The 27,986-nt window shown below is 45.3% G+C and overlaps 1 protein-coding gene across 3 annotated transcripts; it reads right to left on the bottom strand.

Annotated features, from left to right (window-relative positions):
- On the bottom strand, positions 1–27,986 carry eml4 (EMAP like 4). 3 transcript variants are annotated; one of them, XM_026189261.1, is made up of 24 exons: positions 27,713–27,986; positions 23,487–23,672; positions 23,270–23,390; positions 21,756–21,947; positions 20,063–20,203; positions 19,910–19,935; positions 19,714–19,749; positions 18,986–19,109; positions 18,495–18,644; positions 18,338–18,407; positions 18,080–18,181; positions 17,898–17,993; positions 17,681–17,815; positions 14,552–14,687; positions 13,175–13,323; positions 12,927–13,052; positions 12,684–12,821; positions 12,540–12,607; positions 12,372–12,460; positions 11,885–11,982; positions 3,498–3,585; positions 3,286–3,384; positions 3,022–3,152; positions 1–1,121 (listed from the first exon to the last, which is right to left on the bottom strand). In XM_026189261.1, the coding sequence occupies exons 1-24, from the start codon at positions 27,735–27,737 to the stop codon at positions 666–668; spliced, it is 2,982 nt and encodes a 993-aa protein (XP_026045046.1). In that variant the 5' UTR covers positions 27,738–27,986; the 3' UTR covers positions 1–665. The 3 variants fall into 3 exon arrangements, with proteins under 3 accessions (XP_026045046.1, XP_026045047.1, XP_026045048.1); XM_026189262.1 differs by lacking the exon at positions 19,714–19,749; XM_026189263.1 differs by lacking the exon at positions 21,756–21,947 and having other exon boundaries at positions 27,713–27,983.

The following is a 27,986-nucleotide window of genomic DNA, read 5'->3' as shown; positions in this document are numbered from 1 at the left end:
AGGATTATTTTGGGGGTCTAAATACATTTTGGAAAAAAAAAAATCAGGAAAGTTTTAAGACTTTCAGATTCTCCCCAGCCCCACAACACTTCCTGTTCCTGAAACACAGGTGTGTGTGTGTGTGTTCGGAAAACGCTCCCCCTCCCTTCGCTTCTTCTAATGTGACCTTCCAGATGTTTAACTGTGACCTTGAGGTCTTCTTATCGCGTGATCTGTAGGTTTCAGACATTTGTACTTCTTGTGGGGATTCTTATTATTATTATTGATTAGAATTAATAACTATTATTAGAACTCAGAGTTTGTTCACATTCAAAGCAGCTGAAACCCACTGTGAGTAGCTCCTGTGAATCATGGATGTTCAGATTATTTATCACTAACCACTGCAAGGCTGAAGAAAACCAAAATCAGACTCTCAGGCAGCCTTTTGAACTGTCCCATTTCTCTGGTTTCTGACTGTGTGAAGAGTGGAGGTTTATTCTGAAGTAAATCAGAGACAATGACATCCTCTGGAAGTTTCTATCGTATTAGCCGTCCCATTAACATGCTGAACTATAACCCTAAACTGAACTGAAGCATCATAAAACCCAACAGAATCTCTTCGTTTGCAAAGCCATCCTCACTCGGAGCACAAGTGTGCCTGGTCCCCACAAAGACGCACAAACAGTCTACGATGGCGGGGTCAGAGGGGGCAGCCCCTCGTCGCTGGGCGTAGCCGTATCATCACTGGGCTCCAGACTGTCCTTCAGGCTCACCGTGCTGTCTGAGGGAGGCGGGGTTGACTCAGAATTGGGTGGTGTTAGCTCTGATGAGGGTGGAACTAATTGTGTAGGGGGCGGGGTTTCAGGGGAGGGTTCCTGAGTCCCATTGGCTGTCGGAGGAGGGTTGGGTTCCTGCGAGTGGGTGGTTCCAGTGGGAGGGGGTGGTGCGAATACAGGCTCAACTCGGCGGGGGGTAGAGTTAGAGATGATGCTGTCATTGAGGGACAGCGAAGACTTCTCAACCAAACGCCACTGCATTATGCTGGTGTCCTTCCCGCCCGTCGAGATGAGGTAACTGTCGTCATACAGGAAGGCCACGTTGGTCACATGACTACTGTGGGCGCTGTACTTATGGCTGGGGGCCTGCAGACAAAAACTTTATTAACAGAGCTGATGACACTGACATTTAGAATAGTCACACCCAAACCCTTTTACCTCTAATCAACACTCAGCAATTGATAAGGAACAGCTGGGTGGCTGTAGCTCAGGTACAGCCACCCGGTGGAGCAGGTCAGCTGCTGATCGGAAGGTTAGTTGTTCGATCCCTGCCTTCCCCAGTCTGCATGGGCAAGATACTAACCCCAAGTAGCTCTCTGATGCATCCATCAGAATATGTGTGTGAATGTAGTTAGAAAGCAGTCAGTGTAGAGCAAGTGCTTGTGAGAATGTGTGTGAATGTGGCTTTGAGTACTCCGGGAGAGTAGAAAAGCTATATAGCTATACAAAAATCAGTCCATTTACCATACCCCAATTATCTAATATCCAATGTGTACGAGGGTTCACGTGTGCACTGCAGACCTGCTTTTGGTTTACCTGCTGATTGACCAATCAGCAGGACACTTCTGGAGCGCCAGCTAGTTGAGGTGTTTGTGTCTGACTGGAAGCAGATGTCAGAACAAACAGAGGACACACTGAACAGATTAAACCTCTCGGCTGGCTTGGGAACAACTCTGTGTCCCACCAGAACAGTTAGAGGAGGAGAAGACAGGGAGGTCCTGGGATCTCTGATCAGATGGCTGCTCTCAACTCAGATCTCAGTCTTTGAAACCATCCATCCATCTTCTTCCGCTTATCCGAGGGCCGGGTCACAGGGCAGCAGCCTAAGCAGAGAAGCCCAGGAGACATCCTTGTCAGATGCCCGAACCAACTCAACTGGCTCCTTTTGATGTGGAGGAGCAGCGGCTCTACTCTGAGCCCCTCCCGAATTGCTTAACTCCTCACTCAAAGGGCGAGGCCAGCCACTGTTGGGAGGAAGCTCATTTCCAACAACTGTATCCACGATCTTGTTCTTTCAGTCACTACTCAGATCTCGTGACCATAGGTGAGGGTAGGGACATAGATCAGTAAATTGAGAGCTTCGTGTTTATACTCAGCTCTCTCTTCACCAAGACGGACTGCAGCCACTGCACCAATTCGTCTGTCGATCTCCCGCTCCCTTCACTCGTCACTCGTGAACAAGACCTCGAGATACTCAAACGCCTCCACTCCGGGGCAGTAACTCATCCCTGACCTGGAGTGGGCACTCCACCCTTTTCTGGCTGAGAACCATGGCCTCAGATTTGGAGGTGCCGATACTCCGCTTCACACTCGGCTGTGAACCGTTCCAAGGCGAGCTGGAGGCCATCACCTGTTGAAGCCAACAGAACCACATCATCCGCAAAAAGCAGAGATGAGGTTTTGAGGCCACCCAAGTGAAAGCCTTCCGCCATTTGGCTACGCCTAGAAATTCTGTCCATAAAAATTATGACCAGAATCGGTGAAAAACGGCAGCTCTGGCGGAGCCCATCACCCAGCAGGATTGACTCCAACTTATTGCTGCCTATGTGTACCAAGCTCCTGCAACCGTTGTATAAGGATTGAATGGCCTGTAGCAATGGGCCAGACACCCCATACTCCAGAAGTACTTCCCACAGGGCACTCCGAGGGACACGGTCGAATGCCTTCTCCAAGTCCACAAAACACATGTAGACTGGTTGGGGAAACGCCAATGCACCCTCGAGTATCCTTGAGAGGATAAAGAGCTGGTCCAGTGTTCTGCGACCAGGACCGAGGAAAACCGCATTGTTCCTCCTGTATTTGAGGTTCGACTAACGGACGGACTTGCCTTTCCAGCACCCTGGCATAGACTTTCCCAGGGAGGCTGAGGAGTTTGATCCTCCTCTAGTTGGAACACACCCTCCGGTCCGCATTTATAAAGTAAGCCTTTGAAACCATTTCAGTTTGACGATTAGCATTTTCAAATGTGTGTTTTTATGTGTGTCACCTTGAAGGTGGAGCATGGGTAGGCGAACAGGTGAACTTTACAGAAGTCGTCAGCCAGAGCGATCACCTTCCTGTTGTGGGACCTGATCAGAGCATTGATGTCGGTGCCGTCTGAACCCTCTGGCCAAACACCTGAGATAGGCAGACAGAATTTCAGAGTTAAGAAAGTTGTCCTGATTCAACAGTCAGGGAAGTATAAACATCTTCAGAATAAACACCCTAACACACACACACACAAATACACACACTCTCCCATTGTACTGACCAAACACATGATATCCCAGGACACAGGTGTAAGTCGCCCAGTCGATGTCTTTACACTCTGAACGATTTCTGATATATTTACAAGCGTTTGGAACGTCCCCTGAAAACAGACATCTGTCACTGTACATCAACAAAATACTGCAGTATTACAGTACTCTGTGATAACAGTACACAGTACTGTAGTGCCAGAGCCTATGATGAGAAGGTACTCACAGTAGAGGATCTCGTAGTCTCCAGAGTTGGACATGATGAAGTTGTTGTCAGGTGACCAGTCCAGGTGGGTGATGTAGCTCGAATGTCCCTGTTGAAACATTTAGTTAACTCATGAACACACCTGAGCACCACCACAAGTGTTTCCAAGTTTAACCCACAGAGGAGCTACATTCAATCTTGTAAAGTGGAATTTGTAGTTAAGGAGAGCAAACACAAGGGCCACTCTTGCTTGTATTGTTGTTGCTCCATGAGCCGCAAAGGAGAGCAAAGTTATGACACACAAAGAGTTAAAGTGAAACATAGTGTTAAAAACAATGAAAAGTTTCACTGTTGTCTGTGCTTGTCATGCTACATTTTATTATCTTTGAAGTGTTTTTACTGCAGTTCTCCCGTTCAGTCGGTCTCTGCTCTTTTCCGGCCCACTTGCAACCAATCAACATTAGGCAGTCGCTTACGTCATCCGCTTTGTCGAACGAACGGTTAGGATCTTGGAGGACTCCTCTCCTCCTCTCTGTCCAACCGAGTGGGACATGGATGGACACGTTTGTGGGACCATAAATCCCGCTTCAGAGACCTCTCCTCTCAGGTTCGCCTCTTATCACAGTAACTTGCACATGTGAAATTAACATCTACCATTAAAGTTACGTTTGGAGGTGAGGTGAGGCTTTCAAACCTAAGAAATCTGAACCAACTGCCAAGCACATAGTACCATTAGGGTTGGGCGATTGGACTAACATATCGGCTATCGACGATATGCTGAGCCCATCGACGTTATTACATGGGCGATTTACAGTGTTGGGAGTACCGGAATACATGTACCGGCATTATGCATTTAAAATACAAAATATGAGTAACTGTATCCCGTTACAGTTACTGTTTAAAAAGGTGGTATTCAGAATACAGTTACTTTGCAGAAATAAATGGATTACACAGCGGTCTTTTCCTGTTTCATATGTTAGGCTATGGTCTTTCTATTATTGGTAATTCCACACCGGTGGAAACCCAAACAAAACACACATTAAGAGGCTGTAATGTCTGTGTCTCAATCTCGCGGCCCATGGTGGCGCTGTCACTTGGTGTTCGCTCGCTCTGCGGTAGAGTATCACTTCCTGTTCCTGCTCAAACACAGTGGTGTTTCTGAGTAGCTTATTTGCTTAGCAATTTAATTAACAACTTTTAAATACATTCTTTTTCATAGTATAATCTTCACGTGCTTCATCCGAAGCACACTTTCTGTGTACTCACTACCTAATTTATAGCCAAAGTATTCACTCACTGTCTCTGTACTGTTTCGCTAGCTTAGCTTAGCTCGTAGCCGACTCGTTAGCACCATGGCTACTTCACCTGTCCCTCCTGCACTTTCTTGCTCATTGTGTCAGATGTTTAGTTACTCCTCGGCCTCCTTTAGCAGTAATGATATCTGTAACAAATGTAGCATATTTGCAGCTATGGAGGCCAGGATTACTGAATTGGAGACTCTGCTTCGCACCCTTCATTCACCCATAGCTAGCCAGGCCCCTGTAGCTGGTGCAGCCAAAGATAGCGTAGGCCCCGCTAGCTGTTCCCCGGCAGACCCCAAGCAGCTGGGGAAAGAGGGCGGCTGGGTCACGGTGAGGAAGAAGCAAAGTCCTAAACAGAAGCCCCAGGTACACCACCAACCCGTTCATGTGTCTAACCGTTTTTCCCCACTCGGCGACACACCCGCCGGGGGTCAAACTCTGGTAATTGGCGATTCTGTTCTCAGACATGTGAAGCTAGAGACACCGGCAACCATAGTCAATTGTCTTCCAGGGGCCAGAGCAGGCGACATTGAAGGAAATTTAAAACTGCTGGCTAAGGGTAAACGTAAATTCAGTAAGATCATAATTCACGTCGGCAGTAATGACACCCGGTTACGCCAATCGGAGGTCACTAAAATCAATATTGAATCGGTGTGTAACTTTGCCAAAACAATGTGGGACTCTGTAGTTTTCTCTGGTCCCCTCCCCAATCAGACCAGGAGTGACATGTTTAGCCGCATGTTCTCCTTAAATTGCTGGCTGTCTGAGTGGTGTCCCAGAAACGATGTGGGCTTCATAGATAATTGGCAAACCTTCTGGAGGAAACCTGGTCTTGTTAGGAGAGACGGCATCCATCCCACTTTGGATGGAGCAGCTCTCATTTCTAGAAATATGGACAAATTTATTAAACCCCCCAAAATATGACTATCCAGAGTTGGGACCAGGAAGCAGAGTTGCAGTCTTACACGCCTCTCTGCAGCTTCTCTCCTCCTGCTACCCCCCCAAAAACCCATCTCCATAGAGACTGTGTCAGCTCCCAAACAGACAAAAAACAAACTAAAAACCATCAACAAACAACTTAAACATAAACAATTACAAAGAAAGAACAATAAAGTATCCACATCTGAACCAAAGAGTAAAACGGTGAAATCTGGATTATTAAATATTAGGTCTCTCTCCTCCAAGTCTCTGTTAGTACATGACTTAATAATTGATCAACAAATTGATTTACTCTGCCTTACAGAAACCTGGTTGCAGCAGGATGATTATGTTAGTTTAAATGAATCAACACCCCCGAGTCATTCTAACTACCAGAAACCTCGAAGCACAGGCCGAGGGGGTGGTGTGGCAGCAATTTTTCACACCAGCCTATTAATTAATGAAAGACCAAGACAGACTTAATTCATTTGAAAGCCTGATGCTTAGCCTCGTCCACCCCAGCTGTAAAACTCAGAAACCAGTCTTACTTGTTATCATCTATCATCCACCTGGGCCTTACACAGAGTTTGTCTGATTTCTCAGACTTTATATCTAATTTAGTTCTGAGCTCAGATAAAATAATTATTGTGGGTGATTTTAACATCCATGTAGATGCTAAAAATGACAGCCTCAACATGGCATTTAATCTGTTATTAGACTCAATTGGTTTCTCTCAAAATGTAAAAGAACCCACCCACCACTTTAATCACACTCTAGATCTTGTTTTAACATATGGCATAGAAACTGAACATTTAACAGTGTTTCCTGAAAACCCTCTCCTGTCTGATCATTTCCTGATAACATTTACATTTACAATAATTGATTACACAGCGGTGGAGAGTAGACTTTATCAAAGTAGATGTCTTTCTGAAAGCGCTGTAACTAAGTTTAAGAATATAATCCACCCACTGTTATCATCTTCAATGCCCTGTACCAACATAGAGCAGAGCAGCTATCTGAACGCTACTCCAACAGAGGTCGATTATCTTGTTAATAATTTCACCTCCTCACTACGTACGACTCTGGATACTGTAGCTCCTGTGAAAACTAAGGTCTCTAATCAGAAGTACCTGACTCTGTGGTATAATTCTCAAACACGTACCCTAAAGCAGATGACTCGTAATCTGGAGAGGAAATGGCGTGTCACAAATTTAGAGGATCATCATTTAGCCTGGAGAAATAGTTTGCTGCTTTATAAGAAAGCCCTCCGCAAAGCCAGAACATCTTACTATTCATCACTGATTGAAGAAAATAAGAACAACCCCAGGTTTCTCTTCAGCACTGTAGCCAGTCTGACAAAAAGTCAGAGCTCTTTTGAGCCAACAATCCCTTTAACTAGTAATGACTTCATGAACTTCTTCACAAATAAAATTTTTTATCATTAGAGAAAAAATTACCAGTAATCATCCCACAGATGTAATATTATCTACAGCTACTCTTAGTACCATTGATGTTAAGTTAGACTCTTTTTCTCTAATTGATCTTTCTGAGTTAACTTCAATAATTACTTCCTCCAAACCATCAACGTGTCTTTTAGACCCCATTCCTACAAAACTGCTCAAAGAAGTCCTGCCATTAATTAATTCTTCGATCTTAAATATGATCAACCTATCTCTAATGATCGGCTATGTACCACAGGCCTTCAAGCTGGCTGTAGTTAAACCTTTACTCAAAAAGCATCTCTAGACCCAGCAGTCTTAGCTAATTATAGGCCAATCTCCAACCTTCCTTTCATATCAAAAATCCTTGAAAGAGCAGTTGTCAAACAGCTAACAGATCATCTGCAGAGGAATGGTTTATTTGAAGAGTTTCAGTCAGGTTTCAGAGCTCATCACAGCACAGAAACAGCTTTAGTGAAGGTTACAAATGATCTTCTTATGGCCTCTGACAGTGGACTCATCTCTGTGCTTGTCCTGCTAGACCTTAGTGCAGCATTCGATACTGTCGACCATAATATCCTATTAGAGCGATTAGAACATGCTGTAGGTATTACAGGTACTGCACTGCAGTGGTTTGTATCATATCTATCTAATAGACTCCAGTTTGTGCATGTAAATGGAGAGTCCTCTTCACACACTGAGGTTAATTATGGAGTTTCACAGGGTTCAGTGCTAGGACCAATTCTGTTTACATTATACATGCTTCCCTTAGGCAGCATCATTAGAAGACATAGCATACATTTACACTGCTATGCAGATGACACCCAGCTCTATCTGTCCATGAAGCCAGATAACACACACCAATGAGTTAAACTGCAGGAATGTCTTAAAGACATAAAGACCTGGATGGCCGCTAACTTTCTGCTTCTTAATTCAGATAAAACTGAGGTTATTGTACTCGGCCCTGAAAGGCCTAGAAATATGGTATCTAACCAGATTCTTACTCTGGATGGCATTACCTTGGCCTCCAGTAACGCTGTGAGGAACCTTGGAGTCATTTTTGACCAGGACATGTCCTTCAATGCACATATTAAACAAATATGTAAAACTGCGTTCTTCCATTTGCGCAACATCTCTAAAATTAGAATTATACTGTCTCAGAGTGACGCTGAAAAACTAGTTCATGCATTTATTACTTCCAGGCTGGACTAGTGTAATTCATTATTATCAGGATGTCCAAAAAACTCACTGAAAAGCCTTCAGCTAATCCAAAATGCTGCAGCAAGAGTACTGACAGGGACTAGAAAGAGAGAGCATATTTCTCCTGTTTTGGCTTCCCTTCATTGGCTTCCTGTTAAATCCAGAATTGAATTCAAAATCCTGCTGCTCACATACAAGGTCTTAAATAATCAGGCCCCATCTTATCTTAATGACCTTGTAGTACCATATCAGAATCAGAATACCGTAAATGTCGGGCTATAAGCCGCTACTTTTTGCACAAGCTTTGAACCCTGCGGCTTTTAGTCAGGTGCGGCTTTTCTATGGATTTTCCATGATTTTTGTGATATCGTAAGACGATTTGTTTTGTTTGTTCCGCTGTTGTACGGCACTACGTTGCCTGGCGGAAGGATCGGGGTTCAAGAGTGGTATGTTAGTCACATGTCCGTCCGCCAGGCAACGTAGTGCCGTACGAAGTAGCGCGAAAAACAAACTTCAAAGTAGCGCTACGCATTCAGCGGGAGGCATGGATGACGAGCGGCGATAAACTTGCGAAAAGCAAGTTATGCCCAACTCCACCGGTGGATTCTGACAGCGTGGAAAAGTGCGAAAACATCCACGATCACCAACGGATTTTGAAGGGCTGGACTGCTGCATGATGGAGAGGAGGACACCGCCACGGCCCTTCTGAGGGTGTTCGACTCTGACACTGACAACGAGGATTTCTTTGGTTTTGAAAGTGATAACGAAGGAGAGAAGCGGAGAGTGGATGACGAAGCCATCCTGAGCCTGTTTGTATCCGACATTGGAGAAGAGGACTTTGGTGGTTTTAGAGCGCAGGAAGAAGAGAAAGATGGTGAATGACTGACTTTTCTTCTTGTTACAGCCGTGTCACTGCACCTGAGCCTAAAAGGTAGTCCGAATCTATTTTTCTGGTGTGCTGTAGGTTACTGTTATGTACTACATGTGCAAATATGTACCCATAACTTGTTTTTCAAAATATTAATAAAAGGGGTGTGTCTCCAAACAGCCATCTCTTTCCTGACAATTCCCTTTGTGCATATTCTCTTACATATGATAAGTCAACATTGAAACACCTGCGGCTTTTAGTCAGGTGCGGCTAATGTATGTACAAAACAGGATTTTCCCCTGATTTTAGCTTGTGCGGCTAATATTCAGGTGCGCTTTGTAGTCCGGGAAATACGGTAATCAGAATTTATTGATCCCTGGGGGAAATTATTTTTTGTTACAGTGCTCCATTATAAACCAACATTAAGACAAGACAGAGAATACACTAACTAAGAATAGTACAATAAATATCACCCTATTAGAGCACTTCGCTCTCGCTCTGCAGGCCTACTTGTTGTTCCTAGAGTATTTAAAAGTAGAATGGGAGGGAGAGCCTTCAGTTTTCAGGCCCCTCTTCTGTGGAACCAGCTTCCAGTTTGGATTCAGGAGACAGACACTATCTCTACTTTCAAGATTAGCCTTCAAACTTTCCTTTTTGCTAAAGCATATAGTTAGGGCTGGACCAGGTGACCCTGAATCCTCCCTTAGTTATGCTGCAATAGACATAGGCTGCCGGGGGATTCCCATGATGCATTGAGTTTTTCCTTTCCAGTCACCTTTCTCGCTCACTATGTATTAACAGACCTCTCTGCATTGAATCATATCTGTTATTAATCTCTGTCTCTCTTTCACAGCATGTCTTTTATCCTGTCTTCCTTCTCTCACCCCAACCGGTCGCAGCAGATGGCCGCCCCTCCCTGAGCCTGGTTCTGCCGGGGGTTTCTTCCTGTTAAAAGGGAGTTTTTCCTTCCCACTGTTGCCAAAGTGCTTGCTCATAGGGGGTCATATGATTGTTGGGTTTTTCTCTGTATCTATGAAGTGCCTTGAGGCGACTTATGTTGTGATTTGGCGCTATATAAATAAAATTGAATTGAATTGAATGTCACCTCTACTTGCAGCCCGCATAATGACGTAAAGAGATATTTTTAAAAATTATTTAATATGAAGGCAATAGGCAGAGTGTTACAGGCATAGCCCTAAAGAATGTAGCCATATGGGCAGTGTAGTCCAGTTGTAAGTATTAAGACACTGCAAAAAGTGCAGCCTTACCTAATGTCCACCTACTGTTACTCATTTATATTAAGATTTAAACATCTAGTTGGTGTTGGTATGGAGAGTAACCTTCAGTAATAGTAATGAATCACACAGCAATAGTACATTCATGTAGCTGTAAAAAGATGATAATATATTAAGTAATCCAAAGTATTCAGAATACGTTACTCTCATTGAGTAACGTAACGGAATGCATTACAAAATACATTTTGGGGCATGTAATCTGTAGTGGAATACATTTTAAAAGTAACCTTCCCAGCACTGGCGATTTATTCGTTTGCCCATGAGTAAATTTGATAATAATAATGGAGCGAATAGAAGCAGTCAAAAGAAAGAAAAAAAAGATAATAGAGCTCTTTTAACAGCACCCTCTTTCATTTGAGAGCAAATGCCCCCTCCTCAGAGAGCACCCAAAAGCTTGTTGATGGAGCTGCAGAAGCTGGTGATAGCCTAGCATACTCAGCCGGATGGTGGACACGGACATCCTCATGCAAGTTAGTCAGGTTTGAGTACTTTGCTCGCATTTTACATCCGCACAAGTGGCACACCGCTTTGGTTACATTCTTAGGTTTACCTCTTTCATCCCAAATTGGTGACTTTTTTTATTTATTTATTTTTAGCGCTGTTAGCGTTAACATGCTGTCATCACGACAATTAACCCATCTGGAGCGTAGACTCAGTCAAAATCTCTGAAATGTCTCGCATTTTGGGTAGTTTGTCCAAAGTTTGTTCATTCTGCACTCCAGATGGGTTGAGCAGGTTAAAAATGTTAAAATTTCTGTGTTGTAAACGCGCAAATCAGTCCGTGCATGATTACAGTCGCCCATCGTTGATTATTGAACTGATGATTGTCGTTTGTAAAATTTTTATATATTGCCCAACCCTAAGTACCACGCCCATGGCTCTGGTACATTGCACAAAGTGGATGGAATACAGAAGGACGACAGCCTTCTTCGACTTTTCCTCAAATGAAGTTGAAGCTTGGACATAGCCGTGTGTTCTAGCAGAACAATGATCACAAACACACATCAGAAGTGATTTTGGACAAAGCAGGCTAACATTAAGCTTCTGGAATGGCCTTCCTAAAGTCTGCCCTCAGCACTAGAATATTTGTAAACTATGCTTACAAGCTGGGTCTGTGCTAAGAAACCAACCAAAACAAGCGTTACCAATTCTGCCAAGACGAGCAGCCTAATATCAGTGAGAAAAACGCCCGAAGCTTGTTAACTGATACCAAAACGTTTCGTTACTTATCCAAGTAATTCACCTGCATGATGAACCAATATTTCTCCCACTGAAAACACAATGTCCAGATGAACAGATTTAACTTTTTGGGGCAAACTGAACAAACTAACGGATGCAACAGGGGCAGACAGGTGTTCACTAAGCTGCAATTGTTTTTTTGACTCACCGTGCACTTTCCGTATCGGCTGTATTTGCGTCCTTGTTCAGAGACGTTGTAAAGGTAAATAAAGTTATCGTGAGATCCGACAGCCAGCATGCTTCCATCTGCAGAGAGAGATAGAGAGGTGCAAGCTGAGATTTGTAGTTCTCTCATAACACCGTTATGATCTTCAGTTTAATGAGTGTCCATGTTCAGGGGCTGCGTCCTGTGGCTGACACCGCATACAAGGTGGAGCTCTGTACAGCATCACAAACATCTGCTCTTGTCACCTAGCAACCACATCAATGACAGCCTACATTCTCAGAAATCTCTTAAATTTATTTACTACTGGAAGCCGTTACACAGTAACATGATATCACACCAAGAGGGCTGCCCATTGTTAGCGAACAGATAAAGATGCTCCGAGGTCAGCCGAAAGCTGGCGACCTCCAGACATCTGTTAGGCACACAGCGTGTTCCAGCCACAGCCCGTGAACAACGTAGCTCCACCCACCAATGGAGAAGCGCATCACTGACAGCTGCTCGTTCCCATCGGTGTGAATCCCCACCAGGTCGTTGGTTTCAGCATCCAGAACGTACCACCTGACAGGGACCAGAGGTCAGAGATACAAGGAAAGGATCTTTGAGTTCAGGTAGAAAAAAAACAAAACTCTGTACTGACTTTCCTGATCGCGTTCCTATGGCGACCACAGCGCCACTTGGATGGAAGTCTGCACAGTGTCCGTGTTCCTGAGGAGGAGAAACATGCGATCACCAATGACCAATCGATAAATAATCAATAAATTGCCTCCCCGTCACCACGCACCTTTTCATCCAGCGTGCGACTCCACAGCAGACTGTGATCGCTCGAGTTCCAGAGGCAGACGAGCCGGTCCTGAGCGCATGTCAGAAACAGGTCTTTGGACGGGTGAGCCGCCAAACCCCACAGCTCGTCTGTGTGGCCCTGAACACATCACAACACAGAGGTACTGAAGTTTTCTGGTCAGTGACGCCATGCGATCATGTGACCTCCTGGTCTGTCGTCACTTCCCGGAGGCGTTTTACTCACCTGGACCTCAACCAGGAAGCCATCGTTGAAAGTTCCTCTCAGGATGAAGTTACGCGACGTCCCGACCAGAAACTCGTCCCCCTTCCCCTCAGACACTGCTCTGATGGTTCCATATTGATCTGGGACCTGTGGGGATCAAACGCGTAGCCTCAGTCACATGGTTGACACTTTAGATTTGTGGAGATTGACGGCCGAGATGATGTCATCACAGCTGAGTTTCATTGAGGTGTGCATGTGTGCTGCGAGACCTCGATCTCACGGTGACGTTGCAGTTCGTGGTCCCACAGGATGATTTTTTGGTCCTTTTTTCCTCCAGTCAGCAGCATGCCGCTCCTCATCCCACACATACAGAAAACACTTCCCTCGTGACCATCGACATGATGAAGTATCCGAAAGGCTGCGTAGACAGACACACACACACACACACAGAGGTGAGTTATCAAACAAAAAAATAAGCTTTGATTAAAGGATTTTTTTTTTTAACTCTGAAAGTTGAAACAGGACGTGGCTGTTCCTAAATCTGAGAAACGCATCGTTCGTCTGTGACACGTCCTCTGGGGGTCACGTGACTAAGTGTTCAAAGCACAAAAGTGACCTCTGAATGAACAGAAAAGTTATGTTTCAGCCGTGACCACGTCACGCACCTCAAATGTTTTCCCACATTTATTAATCTGAAACTCTGATCATGTGCGATGTCACGTCCAATCATGTTTAAGGCGTCCCGACACAGATTTCTGCTCAGGGACTTTTCTGGACTTCCCCATGTCCTCACTGCTCCCATGGAAGTGCAAGCGGTACATGTTGGTTCTTCATGTTTACACAGGAAGTCAGAAAGTATGTTGCTGCTGATGTTCCTACAGGAAGCACCAACGTGTAACGTTCATGTAGATGAAAACAAACTGCTTTAAATAGGTTTAGTTCCTGCACTCTTTTTACAGAGCAGCTCACAAAACAACCAGCGGGAGGCAGCAGATCATAATGAAAACACTTCCTGTTCCTGCAGATTTCCTCCAAAAACCAAGTTTCCTGTTGCTTGTATGCACCAACGTGCTGCCGAGGGGTAAAAATCCATCTCCACTTTCACTGTCTTTTGTCCCCTTCTCAGAAAAAAAGCGCTCAGAGTAGAATTTCAGTAGAAAATCGTTTAATCCCTGGCATCATGTCTCTAAAAACCAGTTTAACAACATGACAAAAACCATTACTGAAACTGGGCCAACACACACAACCTGTTGTTGTTCTGTGGTTTTTCTGTAGTCGGTTGCTTACAGGACTCTGGAGCTGCTGGTTCTGGTCGGTTTAAATCAAACTCTTCACTCTGACATTTTCTGTGACCTTAAAATCAGCGAGACTGTCATTTGCTTTAGCATCGAACTCTGAAGCTGTAAAACCTGTCGGGATCCGTCTCGTGCAGGGAAACGCTTCAGGGCGGATACCAATGCAAACTCATTAAACAGACCGAGCTTATTTCATTAACAAGGCGAATGCCGTTTTACTCAGGATGAAAATATGCACGTCGTTTCCCTCACAGCGTCTCGGCTTGTTTGTTTCTCTGCTCTGCGGCTGCCCCGTGGCACACACCTGCACGATCTTTATGCAAAACACTGTGAACAACCCCAACCCGATACCTCGAGGCCCCTTCCCGGCCGGGTTCTCCGTGGCGCTCCTGGTCCAGACCAGCAGCCTACCCCCAGAATCTCCAGTGACGATGTCTCCGGTACTCAGAAACGCCAGGCACTGGATGAACTTTGGCTTTTCGTATTTCTAGAAAACAGGAGAAAGCAGGAGAGGAGTGTTGGAGTGAGTTCAAAGAAGGACCCGGGTTTCCTCTAAAGACAAAAAGCTGAGAAAAATCTTTGATTTAAATCAAGTAAAAAGTGTGTAGGTGCAAGTTTAATAAGCTCGATGTTTCTGCTGTGTTTTCATGGATAGATGCTTTTGTGTTTTGTGGACTCAGCAGCTGTTTCAGGGGATCTGCTGCAGAAATACCACCTTCATATCATCTGTTTAATTCTGTGATAAAGGGTTTTCTTTCTGTCCTCAGCCGGGTGGAGCTTCCTGTTCTCCTGTAGATTTTTACTGATTTTTCCACTAAGAGCAAACAGAGGAAGCGTTCACCATGATCACTTTTTTGACTCCTTTCACTTCATCTGCTGCAGAATCTGTTTATCAGCTCACTGGAATTACGTCACCGAAAGTGAAACCAGCAGAGAAACAGGGGTCCGACTTTTCACACCCGGGGGTCCGTCTGTCTTTGCTCCAGATCCAAACATTTAATCATGTACTCACTTCCTGTCGTCACGTACAGCTCGTTCAGCTCAGCAGGCAGCATCACCAGCTCGTGGTTGTATGCCTCTGACTACACGCTGCTTACAGTTTCCCTCTATCACGCTCCAGATTCACCTTTAACCTCTGCAATGACAACTGTTGTATTTTATCCATCGAGTGAGGCGCGTGTGACATTTTGCCATCGCTGGAAAATAAAATCTTAAGTTATGGTCAAAGAAGTGAATTAGTGAGGTCACAGAGACTTCTGAATCCAAACTGGCACAACCACGCCGAACAACCATCACTGCTTAAACTGCTGTGTTTTCAGCCCCTGCTGGGCGTCACTACACAAACCCTGCCTCTAATCAGCTCGGAGCTCCTTCAGCCTCTCTGCGTCTACACCGCATCTTCTCTGCTGTGTAACCACAGAAAGCTGAGGGTTCTTACTGGAACAAAAAACGAAACACTTTTAGTGCAGCTTCAGTTTAAGATCAGAGACCAACAGGTATGAAACCACTGCTTGCTGTCCATTCAGATCACCTGTACCCACCGTTTATTGTTTATTGGGGCGATCGTGGCTCAAGATCGTCTTGTAATCAGAAGGTTGCCGGTTCGAGCCCCGGCCCCGTTGTGTCCTTGGGCAAGACACTTCACCCGTTGCCTACTGGTGGTGGTCAGAGGGCCCGGTGGCGCCAGTGTCCGGCAGCCTCGCCTCTGTCAGTGCGCCCCAGGGTGGCTGTGGCTACAATGTAGCTGCCATCACCAGTGTGTGAATGGGTGTGTGACTGGATGTGTAAAGCGCTTTGGGGTCCTTAGGACCAAGTAAAGCGCGTAAAGCAAATACAGGCCATTTACCATATTGTGTTGGTAATAATAATAATAGTAATAATAACTTTATTTATAAAGAGCTTTCAAAGTTCTGTACAGCTATTTGAAAATAAAAAGGTAGATAAATCGACACATAGCAATTAAAGTTAAAAAGATAAGAATTTAAAAAACGAAATGGGACAGAATTAAGACATGTAGGAAAGGGTGAACAAGTGGGTCTTCAGAGCATGCCTGCCTAATATCTTGAGGGAGGTTGTTCCACAAAAACGGGGCACAAAAAGAAAACGCACACTCTCCAATTGTTTTTTCCTGGCCCTAGGAACCTTTAGAAGGCCAGAGTCCTGAGATCGGGGATGGAACATAAAGATGTAAAAGGTCGGAGAGGTATGAAGGTGCCACACTATTTAAAGCCTTGTAGGTGAGCAGCAGGACCTTAAAATCTGCTCGTAGTTAATGAAGAGATCTCAGTACAGGGGTACAGTTTTCGTTAAAATGCGAGCAGCTGCATTTTGCACCATCTGTAAACCTCTAAAACTTTTCTTTGGTAGCCCAGAAAGGAGAGCGTTACAATAATTGGCGATGTTCCTCAAGTTATCTTTGTTATCTCTTTTACATGAGACTCGAAGGAGAGCACCATGTCGAACCACACACCCAAGTTTTTAAATCTTGTCCCTGCAATTTATGACATAGTCGTCAATTTTCAAGATGAAATTTTAGGACACTTATTGACATTTTTGTGGTCCAGTGACCATCAACTCTGTCTTATCAGTATTTAGAAGCAGGAAGTTATCTGATAACCCGAACTTAATTGCAGATAGACAAGATTCTAATTTAGACACCTCAGCACAATGCAAATATTTTTCTTGTAAAACAAAGTGGGGCCTAGCAAAAAAGGTTTGGGAACCACTGGGTTAAAGGAACATAAAGCTGCAGGTAACAATGCGTAACAATGAAAGGTTACATTAAAAGAACACCAAGAGGCAGCAGACACAGAGAATACAGCAATGGTCCAAGTACGGAGCCCTGAGGCACCCCATGGCTCACTGCACAGGTCTCAGAGAGAACTAACAGTCTGACATCTCCCAGACAGGTAGGTTCTCAGCCATGATAAAACATTTCCTGTGACTCCAATAAAATTTTCCAGCCTATCCAATAAAATAGATTGATCCACAGTGTCAAACACAGCACTTAGATAAACATTGCAGAACCAAGAGACGGCGTGTCATGACACCCAGCGTCATCGATGTGGCTGATAGCGCAGGCATCAGGCAAACATCTTTATTTTCATTGTTCTAAAAGCCTTCGTACACGAAACTGGACACGTTCTAGTATTTGCACGTACACCAAGCACAAGTTTGTATTTTGGTTTTATTTCAAATAGACTTTATTTGGACAGCAGCTGCTAGTACTGACCAAGGCATTTAAATCTGACATACTGTTACAGACCCCCATCTCAGGGTCAGTCTGTCCCATTTAAACCATATGGTGTTAAATACCGACCTCCCCCGGTGCAATCTTCTTCCCCACCATCAAAGCTCAGCACAGCTTGTTTGGCAACAAATTTGATGGGTCTTTTTTTTGTCAATCACAGGTGCCGATCGTGAATCTATGAGTGCTTAATCAGTGATGAGCACTGTTACAGTTAAACTGCAGAAACTCACCCCAAAGATTCCCTGTTTACGAGCAAGCGCGTTCCCATTCCAGCTCCAGAAAAAGATGTGGGACTTCCCGCAGGTGACGATGGTGTTTTGGTCCGTTGGGTGGAACTCCACAACCAGGACCACATCATTGGTGGTCTGCAAAAACACAGCATTTGAGCACAGGTGGAACACGTTGGAACCGGTAAAAACCAGTGCAGTAACAAAAACGTGGGCTCACCTTGATCTCTGCTATCTTTGACTCCTTTTTCCAATCCCAGACTGTTAACATGTGGTCGTTACTGTCATCAATCACACTCAGGTGCCGACCAGAATCCTGAGAGACACAGCAAGGTTGATGATGCATAGAGCTGCAGGTATGTGAGAACTACAGCTCCCGTGGTGCACCTGGCTGATACTTACAACTTTGGAGAAAGCCAGGGAGCCGACGCCTCGTTCAAACGTTAGCTCACCTATGACGTGGAGCTTGGCCAGACTGACGCTGTCCCAGACATGAACTTGAGCCTGAGAGGGACAGCACCCTTGTCTTAATTGTTTTTATTCATTTATTTAAAAAGTTCTATCCATCAGCAGCTCTCCTGTTAGCCTCGGTTTTCGACTCGTATTTACATTTTCCTTTTGTCTGAAAGTTGACCTTAAAAATGTGGTATGTGTTCTCACCCGTCCATCTTTGTCGACTCCTGCGAGCTGTCCCGTGGCAATCCGGATTTTATCGGGATGGATGGCCAGGCTGACAGAAACAAAAAGAGCAGCTCACTTATCTGTCGCCTCAAACAGCCAATAGGAGAGCAGCGAGTACTACGGAGCTCTTTCTCACCATTTGACGCACTCGCTGTGTCCGAGGTAATGTCTCTGAGTCCGCTCCTCGTAGTTAAACAGAACCACGACCGACGCAATGAAGTAAACAATCTCTCCGGTTGGAAGGAGGTAGATGTTTGCTCTGCAGTCTCTTCCCCGGTAACCGTACCTGCACGAAGTCAAGGAAACACCTGGACAACAGCTGGAGATGTAGTGACATTCACAACAGAGCAGGTGAGGGATGCATGAAGATCTCTGAAGGCCGTGACCTGCTGATGCTTAGACTTTGGTTTTACTGATATACACAGATAACGCTGACCTGCCACACCCGTGGTCTCTCCTGAACTTCCAATACTCTGAATTTTGGCCTGGAATTCTGCATTTAAACACTGAGCTTTTACACATCAGTGTCAGAAAAGTGTTTCACTGCATAACACCTGTTTCATCAAAGCGGCCAATATTTATCACTGCTAAGTGTAAGAGCACTCCCGTGTCCCAGGTGAAGGATACACCCACGCCAGCTTCAGTCTTTCTGGAGGAAGTTCGGTCCGAATGTCGTTGTAGTTCTCCACGTCTGAAGGGATGAACATGGTGATCGGTCGACCACGCATGAACATCTTAATAGCATTCCCCTCTGAAACATTAGACAGACATTCCTCAGACTAGCACAGCAGTCCAACCCCAAAGCATAAATCCCAAACTGCAAAGCTAATCCTGTCAGAGTCTAATGGGTCTAGTTTTTATTGATTTGGCAAATAAATATCGGCATTGAAGCAGATTTGGTTACAGATGTTCTGTCTTTCAGGTGTGACAGTTGTTAGCAGAGGTGAAACAGGCCAAGATCTGAAAGGTGCTGCTGATTTAAGAAGAAAAAAAAAAAAAAGCAAGACAGATGAAGAAACTGAGGCTTTAAAGCTGTGCAGGTGAGGCAGCTCGGGCACGCGTTTGTGTGTGCGCACGGTGGGTGATTTGTCTGATTGGGAGTGTGAATAAATTTATTTTATTACTTTTTCACCTTATATGGGGGTAAATGATGTCAGGGAGTCAAACACAGGTATGACATCACCTGAACAGCCTGAAGGAGTAAGAGCAGGTGTGCGAGCGAGACTGGCAGCATCAAGCAGAGTGTGAGAGAGCAAGAGAGAGAGCTGTGATTGGTGCAGAAACAGGGAGCGCTCATACAGCAGCCGCTAGCACATTAGACCGTTAGCTTGCTCCGACAGATCGTTACGACTTACCAGCTTGGCTGTTTTTCTCTCGAGTTGAGATTTTGGCTGGTTTGAGACAAAGACACGATCACTGAGAAAAACCAACAACAGACAACACAAACAGCAGCAGCACAGCCTCGAAGACAAGAACGCTTTGAAACGTCTCCGAGGCTTTCTGTCCATTTCTACACACGATGATGATGATGAAGATGTGTGTGGTGTTTACCTTGGCTCATGACAGGATCTCTGTGCCTGAAAGAAAACAAAGTCTCACCATCAGTTTGTCAATATAAACACACGAAGGCCTGACAGTCCACAAAACAACGTCTGTACCGCGCGCACTCTTTGTGTGTACTGCACATGGGCTATGCGTCTGTACCTCTCTGTGTTCTTCACCACCTTGGCCAGCAGTTTGGAGGTGGACGCAGCTTTCACCAGTTTGTTCCTGTTTTCATCTGAAGTGTCCCAGGTGCTGCTCTGAGAGCGCTCCATCCCTGAGGACCGCTTCACGCTGGGGCCCCTGAACACACACGCACACAGTGAGTATTGCAGTACTAATCGGGGTTCAGCTTGTAAGCAGGAGGAGGAGGAAGAATCTCTGAGTCGTTTGTAGATCTGAAGTTTTATTTTCCTGGATTTTAAATTTAACTTTTGAAGTTTCTCATCTGATTTTTTAGTTTTTTCAATGAATTTCTATGAGACGGCGATCCAGACCAATCAGTCGTCAGAGACCAAACACCTTCTCCTCCAAAGAGCCAGAGGGACAAAGTCAAACATACAACTCGCAGAGAGGTTAGAGCTGGGATACATCAGAAACTCAAGACCCAGGCTGCATGAGGCCTGCAGGAGGAGGAGGAGTTAAAAAGAGGAGGTCCTGGGATAAAGCTGGGATGAGATCACATTAGTAATCATATTAAAACAAGCAGCAGAGACTAAAGAGGAGCCAGGCAGAGTCAAAGGTCACTGCTCCGAAAGACACACAGTCCTTACCACGTCAGAAATCAAAGGTCAGTACTAAGAAGCAGGCTTTGTGGTTATGAATAAAGCTTTGTGAACGCTTTGAGATTAGAAAGCAACAGATACAAAATGAACACCTACTGACCAATCAGATCTCTGGAAACTAGCATCACCTGAAAGATCCCACAGAGCACCGAGGGTCTCTGGGTTTAAGTTCCTCATCTGCACTCAGACAGAAAACTTTTCTACCATTTAAACATAAAAAGCAAACTTAAACTCATCGTGACTTTTTTCTACCTGCTTATTAGTATGGATGTGTGATATGACCAAAATCTCATATCTCAATATAAGACATCTATCATCCCGACAACGATACTTATCACAAAATTTTTACATTTTCTGTAAATTCTGTGAATCTCAGGCAACTCGACTTGCGTGAAGTGTTTTCAGCTATGTGTCGTGTACCTGGAGTCGAGAGTTACATAAGTTGAAACGGCCACAATTTTCTTTGTGAGTATTTATTACACGGCGTGTTCTAAGGTTTATTTTTTAGCACCTGACGGCTCTTTTTAGCTTCTTGTCCGTAAACACTCTGCATATTATTTCACGTAATTCAGTTTATTTTAAAAAATCTCAGCAGGATCTTCAGCTTTATTGTGAAAGGTTTACGTGGAAAATAAACAAGCGGACGGCGGAGCCACGCGATGGTTTTACCGTTGTTGTAACGACAAAGCATAAAAACAGTCGCTAGTCTGTCCGTAGTGTGGTTATATTAAATATAAGAGAACGAGAGAACTTAGAGAAATTCTACAGTGAAAAACAAAACCATGAAAAAATAAACTGTAAACAGTTTATTTTGCGACACCTCGAAACAAACGATAGCGTAATATGAAATGATAGACGTTTTCATCGAACAGCCCTACTTATTAGCATAAACGTCAAATCAGCTGATCAGCAACACCTGTCCATGCTGGTCAGGTGATTCGAGTTTAGGTGGAGCAGAGCAGGACGGTGTGTCCCGGGAGGCAGGGTTAGTAGCTACGTATAGAGTGACATCGGAACAGTGACGTCACAAGCAGGCAGTGAAGCCAAACCGACAAATCACAAAATGAAACCTTTTAGGAGGGGCGTGGCCTTTACTGCTCTCAGAGGAAACAGGTGGTCTCTGTTGCATCTGGGGAGCGGGAGTGGTTGGGGGGGGGTGGGGGGAAAAGGGGACAGGGGATGGGTTTGTATGGTGAGCGATCTCCTCGTGTTCCTGGATCTCCGCCATCTGAGAACGCTGACCATCCTTCTTGTCTGCACCACTGTGGAAAAACCAGTAGCATGAGAAACAGCCTGCTGAGGTTCTGCTGGTTCCACTACGGTTCTGTTGTAGTTCTACTGATGACAGATCAAACAGGCATTCTATTGAGGTTCTAATCTGGTTCTATTGGTTGTCTGCAGCTGCTCACTGACTCGATCTATCAGCAAGTCTTCAGGTACCTTCAGGTGAACGGGCGCTCTGGAGCAAGCATACAGGTCACGTCATAAACTGTGGTGTGACTAGAGATGGGTACCGGTTAGGGTTAGGGTTAGGCCATAATGGCACCGGATCTGATATAAACGGTAGTAACCAGACCGAAAAGCAGCGCACATTTCGGTGCTTTTTTCCCCCCTGAGATGTCACACACTTTGGATTCTAGCCAATCATTTTACCTTTCCGAGGATAGTAGGCGGGCCCAGGTGTGCGTTCTTTTAGAGCAGAGCTACAGATTAAAAACGCCCAAGGCAAAGCGGTCAAAGTCTGGCTGTACTTCACAGCAAAAGATGCAAACTCAGCAGCCTGCAACAAGTGCTTTAAGCTGATACTGTCAAAGGAGGTAACACCTCAAATCCGATGAAACACCTGGTGACGCATAGCGTTTTTTAAAAGCACCGTATTTGATAGCTTGCTGCGAGACCTCATATCGAGCACATCTACTGTGGGTGGGTTGCCTGTTATCGACCTGGAGTTAGCAATATCCCCCAAAAACCCGAAGAGGAGAGTCCTGGCCCCTAGCCCTGCCAGTGTAGCAGAAATGATGACGGGTGATGATGGCAGCAGCAGCTGTTCTTCTCTGTGTGAGTAGCTTAATGTTGTTCGTGTGTAATTTACGTTGAGTAGGCTAACCACGTTATTACATTAATGCACGTAAGGTGAACTAGCAAACACCGTCGTAGTTACATGCGGCTGTCTTCTTGTTTGATGGCAGGTACTACCTTCACCCTGGCCAAAAAGGCTAAAATGACCAAAGAAAAAGTGGAAAACAGCTAAACATGAGAGGTTTTTGGACAAAGTTTGTGTTTTTTCCATTGTTTAAGCACTGCTTCCAGCCAAGAGTGATACCATATATGCCCCATAGCTGCAGAAAAGGCTAACATTGTTATCGTTTTACAAAAAAAAAAACAGCTGAACATGAGAGGTTTTTGGACAAAGTTTGTGATCTGCATTCAGACCGTTTGAGCACCGTTAAAGCACCGACACTGTTTCAAAAGTACCAGTTTGGCACCGGTATCGGATAAAACCTAAACGACACCCATCCCTAGGTGTGACCTGACATAAATCTGTGTTCCTGGCATCCGCTTGCACGTGTTGCGGCGTTTTTACCTCTTGGCGGCAGACGACACAGTCTCCTTCCTGGTGACGGAGGTGGAGTCTCTCTTACGTGCGGATGAGCCTCCGTTGGCAATGCAGGACATGGAGTAGGCTTCACGCAGTGCAGCTCCACCTGCAGGGGGCAGGACACGACACAAGACTGCAGATTAAAAAGTCTTACGGGCTAATTTCACACCTCCACACATAAAGTTTTAACAAACACACTCACCCTTCCCACCGTGCTGCTTCTTGCTCGCAGAGGCCGCCGAGTCCTCAGAGGCAGCAAGGCGACGAAGGACGTCGGCGAGCGCCGCTTTCATCACTGTCAGCTCGTCCTCCTGCTGCTGGACACGAAGCTCAAGAGAAGACAGACGGTCGTTGACGTCCGATACACTGGCGCCGGACATACTGTCATCTACAGGGACACGGAAGCACGAAGTGAACACAAAGCAAACAGGAAGGTTTGGTTTGGTTTAAATGGCGACTGGGGCAGGAGAGCTGCTCGCAGGCGGCCGCTGTAAAAACCCACGAGCGAAGCTTCAGCGGGAGAAAAGTCAGATTTGTGAATTCAGGTTGACCATCTCACCATGATTGCTGTTCCAGCTAGGGCTGCTCAATTAATCGAATTTTAATCACGATTATGATCTGGGCTTTCAACGATCATTAAAAATGACTGAGCCGATTATTAGCCCCTCCCTGGGTGCTTTACTCTCGCGCTGCTCTGTGTGGCAAATCGAGCGCACCTCTCTGCATTTCGAACACGTGTCACAACAATTAAGAGCAGCGGTCTCCAACCTTTTTTGCGCCACGGACCGGTTTATGCCCGACAACATTTTCACGGACCGGCCTTTAAGGTGTCGCCTGATAAATGCAACAAAATAAAACTAGTACCGGTATCGAAAAAAAAGAAGATTTATTCATAACACACGTGAAAAGACCCAGAAAAAACGAGTAAACGATAAAAACAATAACAAAATAACGCTGAAAACCGATAAAAACCCAGAAAACTATACATTTCACACCTGAGCCTCAACTCTCGCGGCCCGGTACCAAACGACTCACGGACCGGTAGGGGTGGGGAAAAAATCAATACTGTGTAGTATTGTGATATTTTGTTTGCTAATAATGTATCGATACAGGGACAGCAGAAATCGATATGTTGTTACAAAAAAGTTTTCGTGGACTGGAACTCTGACTTCAGAGCATGTTGATCCTTTTTCTGAGCAAGAATCCTGACATTCCTTCACTCCCCAAATGTGTTTAACTTTTTTTTTTGGCAGCAATAAACATGACCGTTTACTTATTTTAATTTAAGACATGTTTTATTTTAAATTTTTATTTAATTCAATTTTATTTTATTTTATTTTAATTAAGTTTAAAACTTTTTTTATTTAATGTAAAATTATATTTTGTTTTAATCTACTTTCAAATTCTTCAGTTGCTGAAGGGGCTGCATAGTTTTCATAAATTGCATAGTTCAGAATAGCTATAATTGTACCAGATGGTTGCATCCAGTTAAGTTGGACTAGACTGTAATACAAACCGTTCAGTTTGTCAACAATAAAACTGACTGAAATGAGAGAAAGACTGAGTGCGAGACTTTGTTATTAGATAAAATGAATATTGATAAAGTTTACCTTTATGTACAGAATCTCAATATTGCAAAATATTTTTAAAATCGTGCATTAAGTATTGTGATAATATCGTATCGCGGGATGTATGGTGATTTCCACCTCTACGGACCGGTACCGGTCCGAGGCCCGGGGGTTGGGGACCGCTGATTAAGAGGACCCGAGGGAAGCTCGGAAAGCAAAGCAGAAGTTATTTGGAGAGGAGAGTGACTGCCGTTGGTTGAAAAGAGAGGTAAAAAAAAACTTCAGTGGTGTGGAAGCATTATGGGTTCATGGAGTCAGACTGGATCAAGTAGACACAGTGTGTAAACTTTGCTACAGTGTAGCTGCACCACAGAGCAACACTGCAAAGTTCACTAAACATAGATGTTTACATTTTTCATTTATTTTTATATTGCAAACATTTGCACTGTTATCAGTATTTGCACTATATATTGCACTATTTTATGACAATCTTTAAAGTCATTATTCAATACATTGTTATTGTTAAATAAATATCGTCAAATAATCGAGATCTCAATTTCAGTGAAAATAATCATGATTATCATTTTTGCCATAATTGAGCGGCCCTAGTTCCAGCCTCATCTACTTAGCCACCAATGCAAAAGCAGCACGTTGAATGACACGCCAAGCAACAACACACTGACCCATTGTGGGAAAAATGGAGGTCGAACATGTTTGGGATTCCAATGAAGCAGAAAATCTACGTCTGTGAGGACCATTTCAGTTAGGGTTGGGATTCAGCCAATCAACACTGACGCTTCTGCTCTAGGACCCCCCCCCCAAAGCTCCATGACCTCAGACTCGTGTATATACAATCAAGATCCAAGATTCTTTATTTGTCACGTGCATGGTTATACAGGTATAACACGCAGTGAAATGTGACCTGATACGCTCCTCAACTGTGCAAAGAAAAAAAAGAGACTACTAATCGAAACCAAACGCGCACTCTCTGCGCTTGCTCCAGGAGGCTGACTGTCCTGCACTCGACCTGGAGGAGGGCAGTCGAACTCAGCTGATCTGTTTATTTGAAGATGGACGAAGAGCCTCGTGATCATAACCTGAAGCGTACAGGTATTTCCCCAAAAGTTGATTCTGTTCATCTGGACGTTCTCAGTGGGAGAAACGTTTCGTCATCATCAGGTGACTCCTTCAGTCTCAGCTGACTGCAAGCTTCCCCAACCTTATAAACAGGACATTTGCACAAAGACTGAAACCAGCACCACTGAAGGAAGAGCATATTGCATACTAATGATCATAAACTGACCTACCAGCCCATTCATTCAGTGGTGCTGGTTTCAGTCATTGTTCAGATGAACTGAGAACATCCAGCTGAACAGAATCAACTTTTGGGGAAATACCTGTACGCTTCAGGTTATGATCACGAGGCTCTTCGTCCATCTTCAAATAAACAGATCAGCTCCAGGTTGAGTGCAGGATGGTCAACCTCCTGGAGCGAGCACAGAGAGTTTGGTTTGGACATGAGCTCAAAGAAAAAGCTTCTGAAACAAATGTATTTCGTCTCTAATGTTAGAGAAGAAATATGGAGCAGCGCAGAGGTCAGTGCGCGATCGTCCTCTGAGATGATCGAACAAAAGTGTAATAATGAACTTTACCACCTCAATGCAGCAGGTAGAAACTGATGTTCACCAGGAAACTACAGCACAGTGCGACCTTCAAAGATCACATGACAGAAAACACCAGACACGGAGAGCAAAGCTCACCCTTCGCACCAGCACCACGACACACACTTCAAAATGAACTTAAACCAGACGCATTGTTTCTTCGCGCTTCCTTCAAACCTGAACTTGAAGATGGTTCTTATTGAAACACTCAGCCAGTCTGAGCGTGCTCAAAGTGTGGGGCTCGGCGGTGGTTTGGTGCTCCTTTCGCCCCTAGCAGAGGTGCGCCTCATAGCACTTCTGCAGAAAGCAGCTTTGAGCTCTGAGCCAAGTTCTCTGTTATTCTTTCACAATCACACTAAATAATCGCGCTCAGGATTTCAGAGCCATGTTCAACAAAACGCAGACGCCTTCGTGTTTGCACTGAAGCACACATCCTCCTGACCTTCCTTCAGCTTCCTGAGGCAGGAAAACGCCAAGGCAGGAAGATGGCCTATGACTGGACTGAGAGAGAAACACAGACCCAGCAGGACCTGCTCCCAGCACCCACGGAGCCCAGGAGGAGCGAGTAAGACCAATAATGGCGCCCAAACCTGCAGTGCATGTGGACGGGACACCCGTGTTCACACATGGTTACATGAACAAATAAGAAACCCTGAAAGGTTCAACTCCACTGTTTTTAATGTTAATAAAGAAACACTAAACTTCATTTCCTGAGTAAATCTGAACAGCTGAGCTTAAATGTATGTAACTCTAACACGCATGTGCACGCGCGCACACACACACCGAGGTGTGAGGAGTGAATCAATAAGTCATTTCCTGAGTCTTTGTTCCGCAGATCAGAGTCCACGCGTGTGTGTGTACACACACACACACACACACACACACACAGTGCGGTGTCTAAATTGTGGTTTGCGGCCCTGCGGTTGAAACAAAGCCGAATGTACATTTCTGAGCCCGTCTTGGCTCTCACCCCCCCCTCAGGAGGTCTCCTGCAGGAGGTCCGGTTCTGCAGAGCCTCCTTCAGAGGAGGCCGTTGGTTTTGTGGCCCTGCAGATGCCGGAGGGGCGGTGCATACTCTCTGATAAATACACCAGTGACACGTGTAAAGCCGCCACAGGCGCGTGCGGCTCCCGCCGCCCCGCGGCAGCGCGGACAGGAGAGAGGGCGCCGCTCGGGGCTCGCGCGGCGGCCGGACTCACCCAAACTGCCGGCGAAGCCGTCCATTTTCCGGGAGAAAAAGCGGGAGTGGGGCCGGAGGCCTGCGGGAGGCTCCGCGCACACTGCGGGCCTCCGTCCGGGTTTTCACCGCCGAGACGAGCCGAGCTGCGTCTGTCCCCGCCGAGCCGCCTGCCGGATCTGCCGGTCCACAGGCCGAAGATCCCCCGCTTCGCTGCGGGCCGAAGGAGCAGAAGTGGCCGAGAGAGGAGCGAGATGAGCCGCGGAGCTGCAGACAGACGGACCGACGAGCATGCG

The sequence above is a fragment of the Astatotilapia calliptera genome, chromosome 13, assembly GCF_900246225.1.
Source record: "Astatotilapia calliptera chromosome 13, fAstCal1.2, whole genome shotgun sequence".
Taxonomy (NCBI): domain Eukaryota; kingdom Metazoa; phylum Chordata; class Actinopteri; order Cichliformes; family Cichlidae; genus Astatotilapia; species Astatotilapia calliptera.
The sequence above is the reverse complement of the archived record's forward strand: the minus strand, read 5'-3'. Positions and strand labels throughout refer to the sequence as shown.

Excerpts from the sequence above, each read along its gene's own strand:
- eml4 (XM_026189261.1), bottom strand. The coding sequence starts at position 27,737 with ATGGACGGCTTCGCCGGCAGTTTGG. Across the intron at positions 19,750-19,909 it reads AGATCCTGTCATGAGCCAAG|CCAAAATCTCAACTCGAGAG; the intron begins GTAAACACCACA and ends GTCTCAAACCAG. Across the intron at positions 12,608-12,683 it reads GTCGCACGCTGGATGAAAAG|GAACACGGACACTGTGCAGA; the intron begins GTGCGTGGTGAC and ends TCTCCTCCTCAG.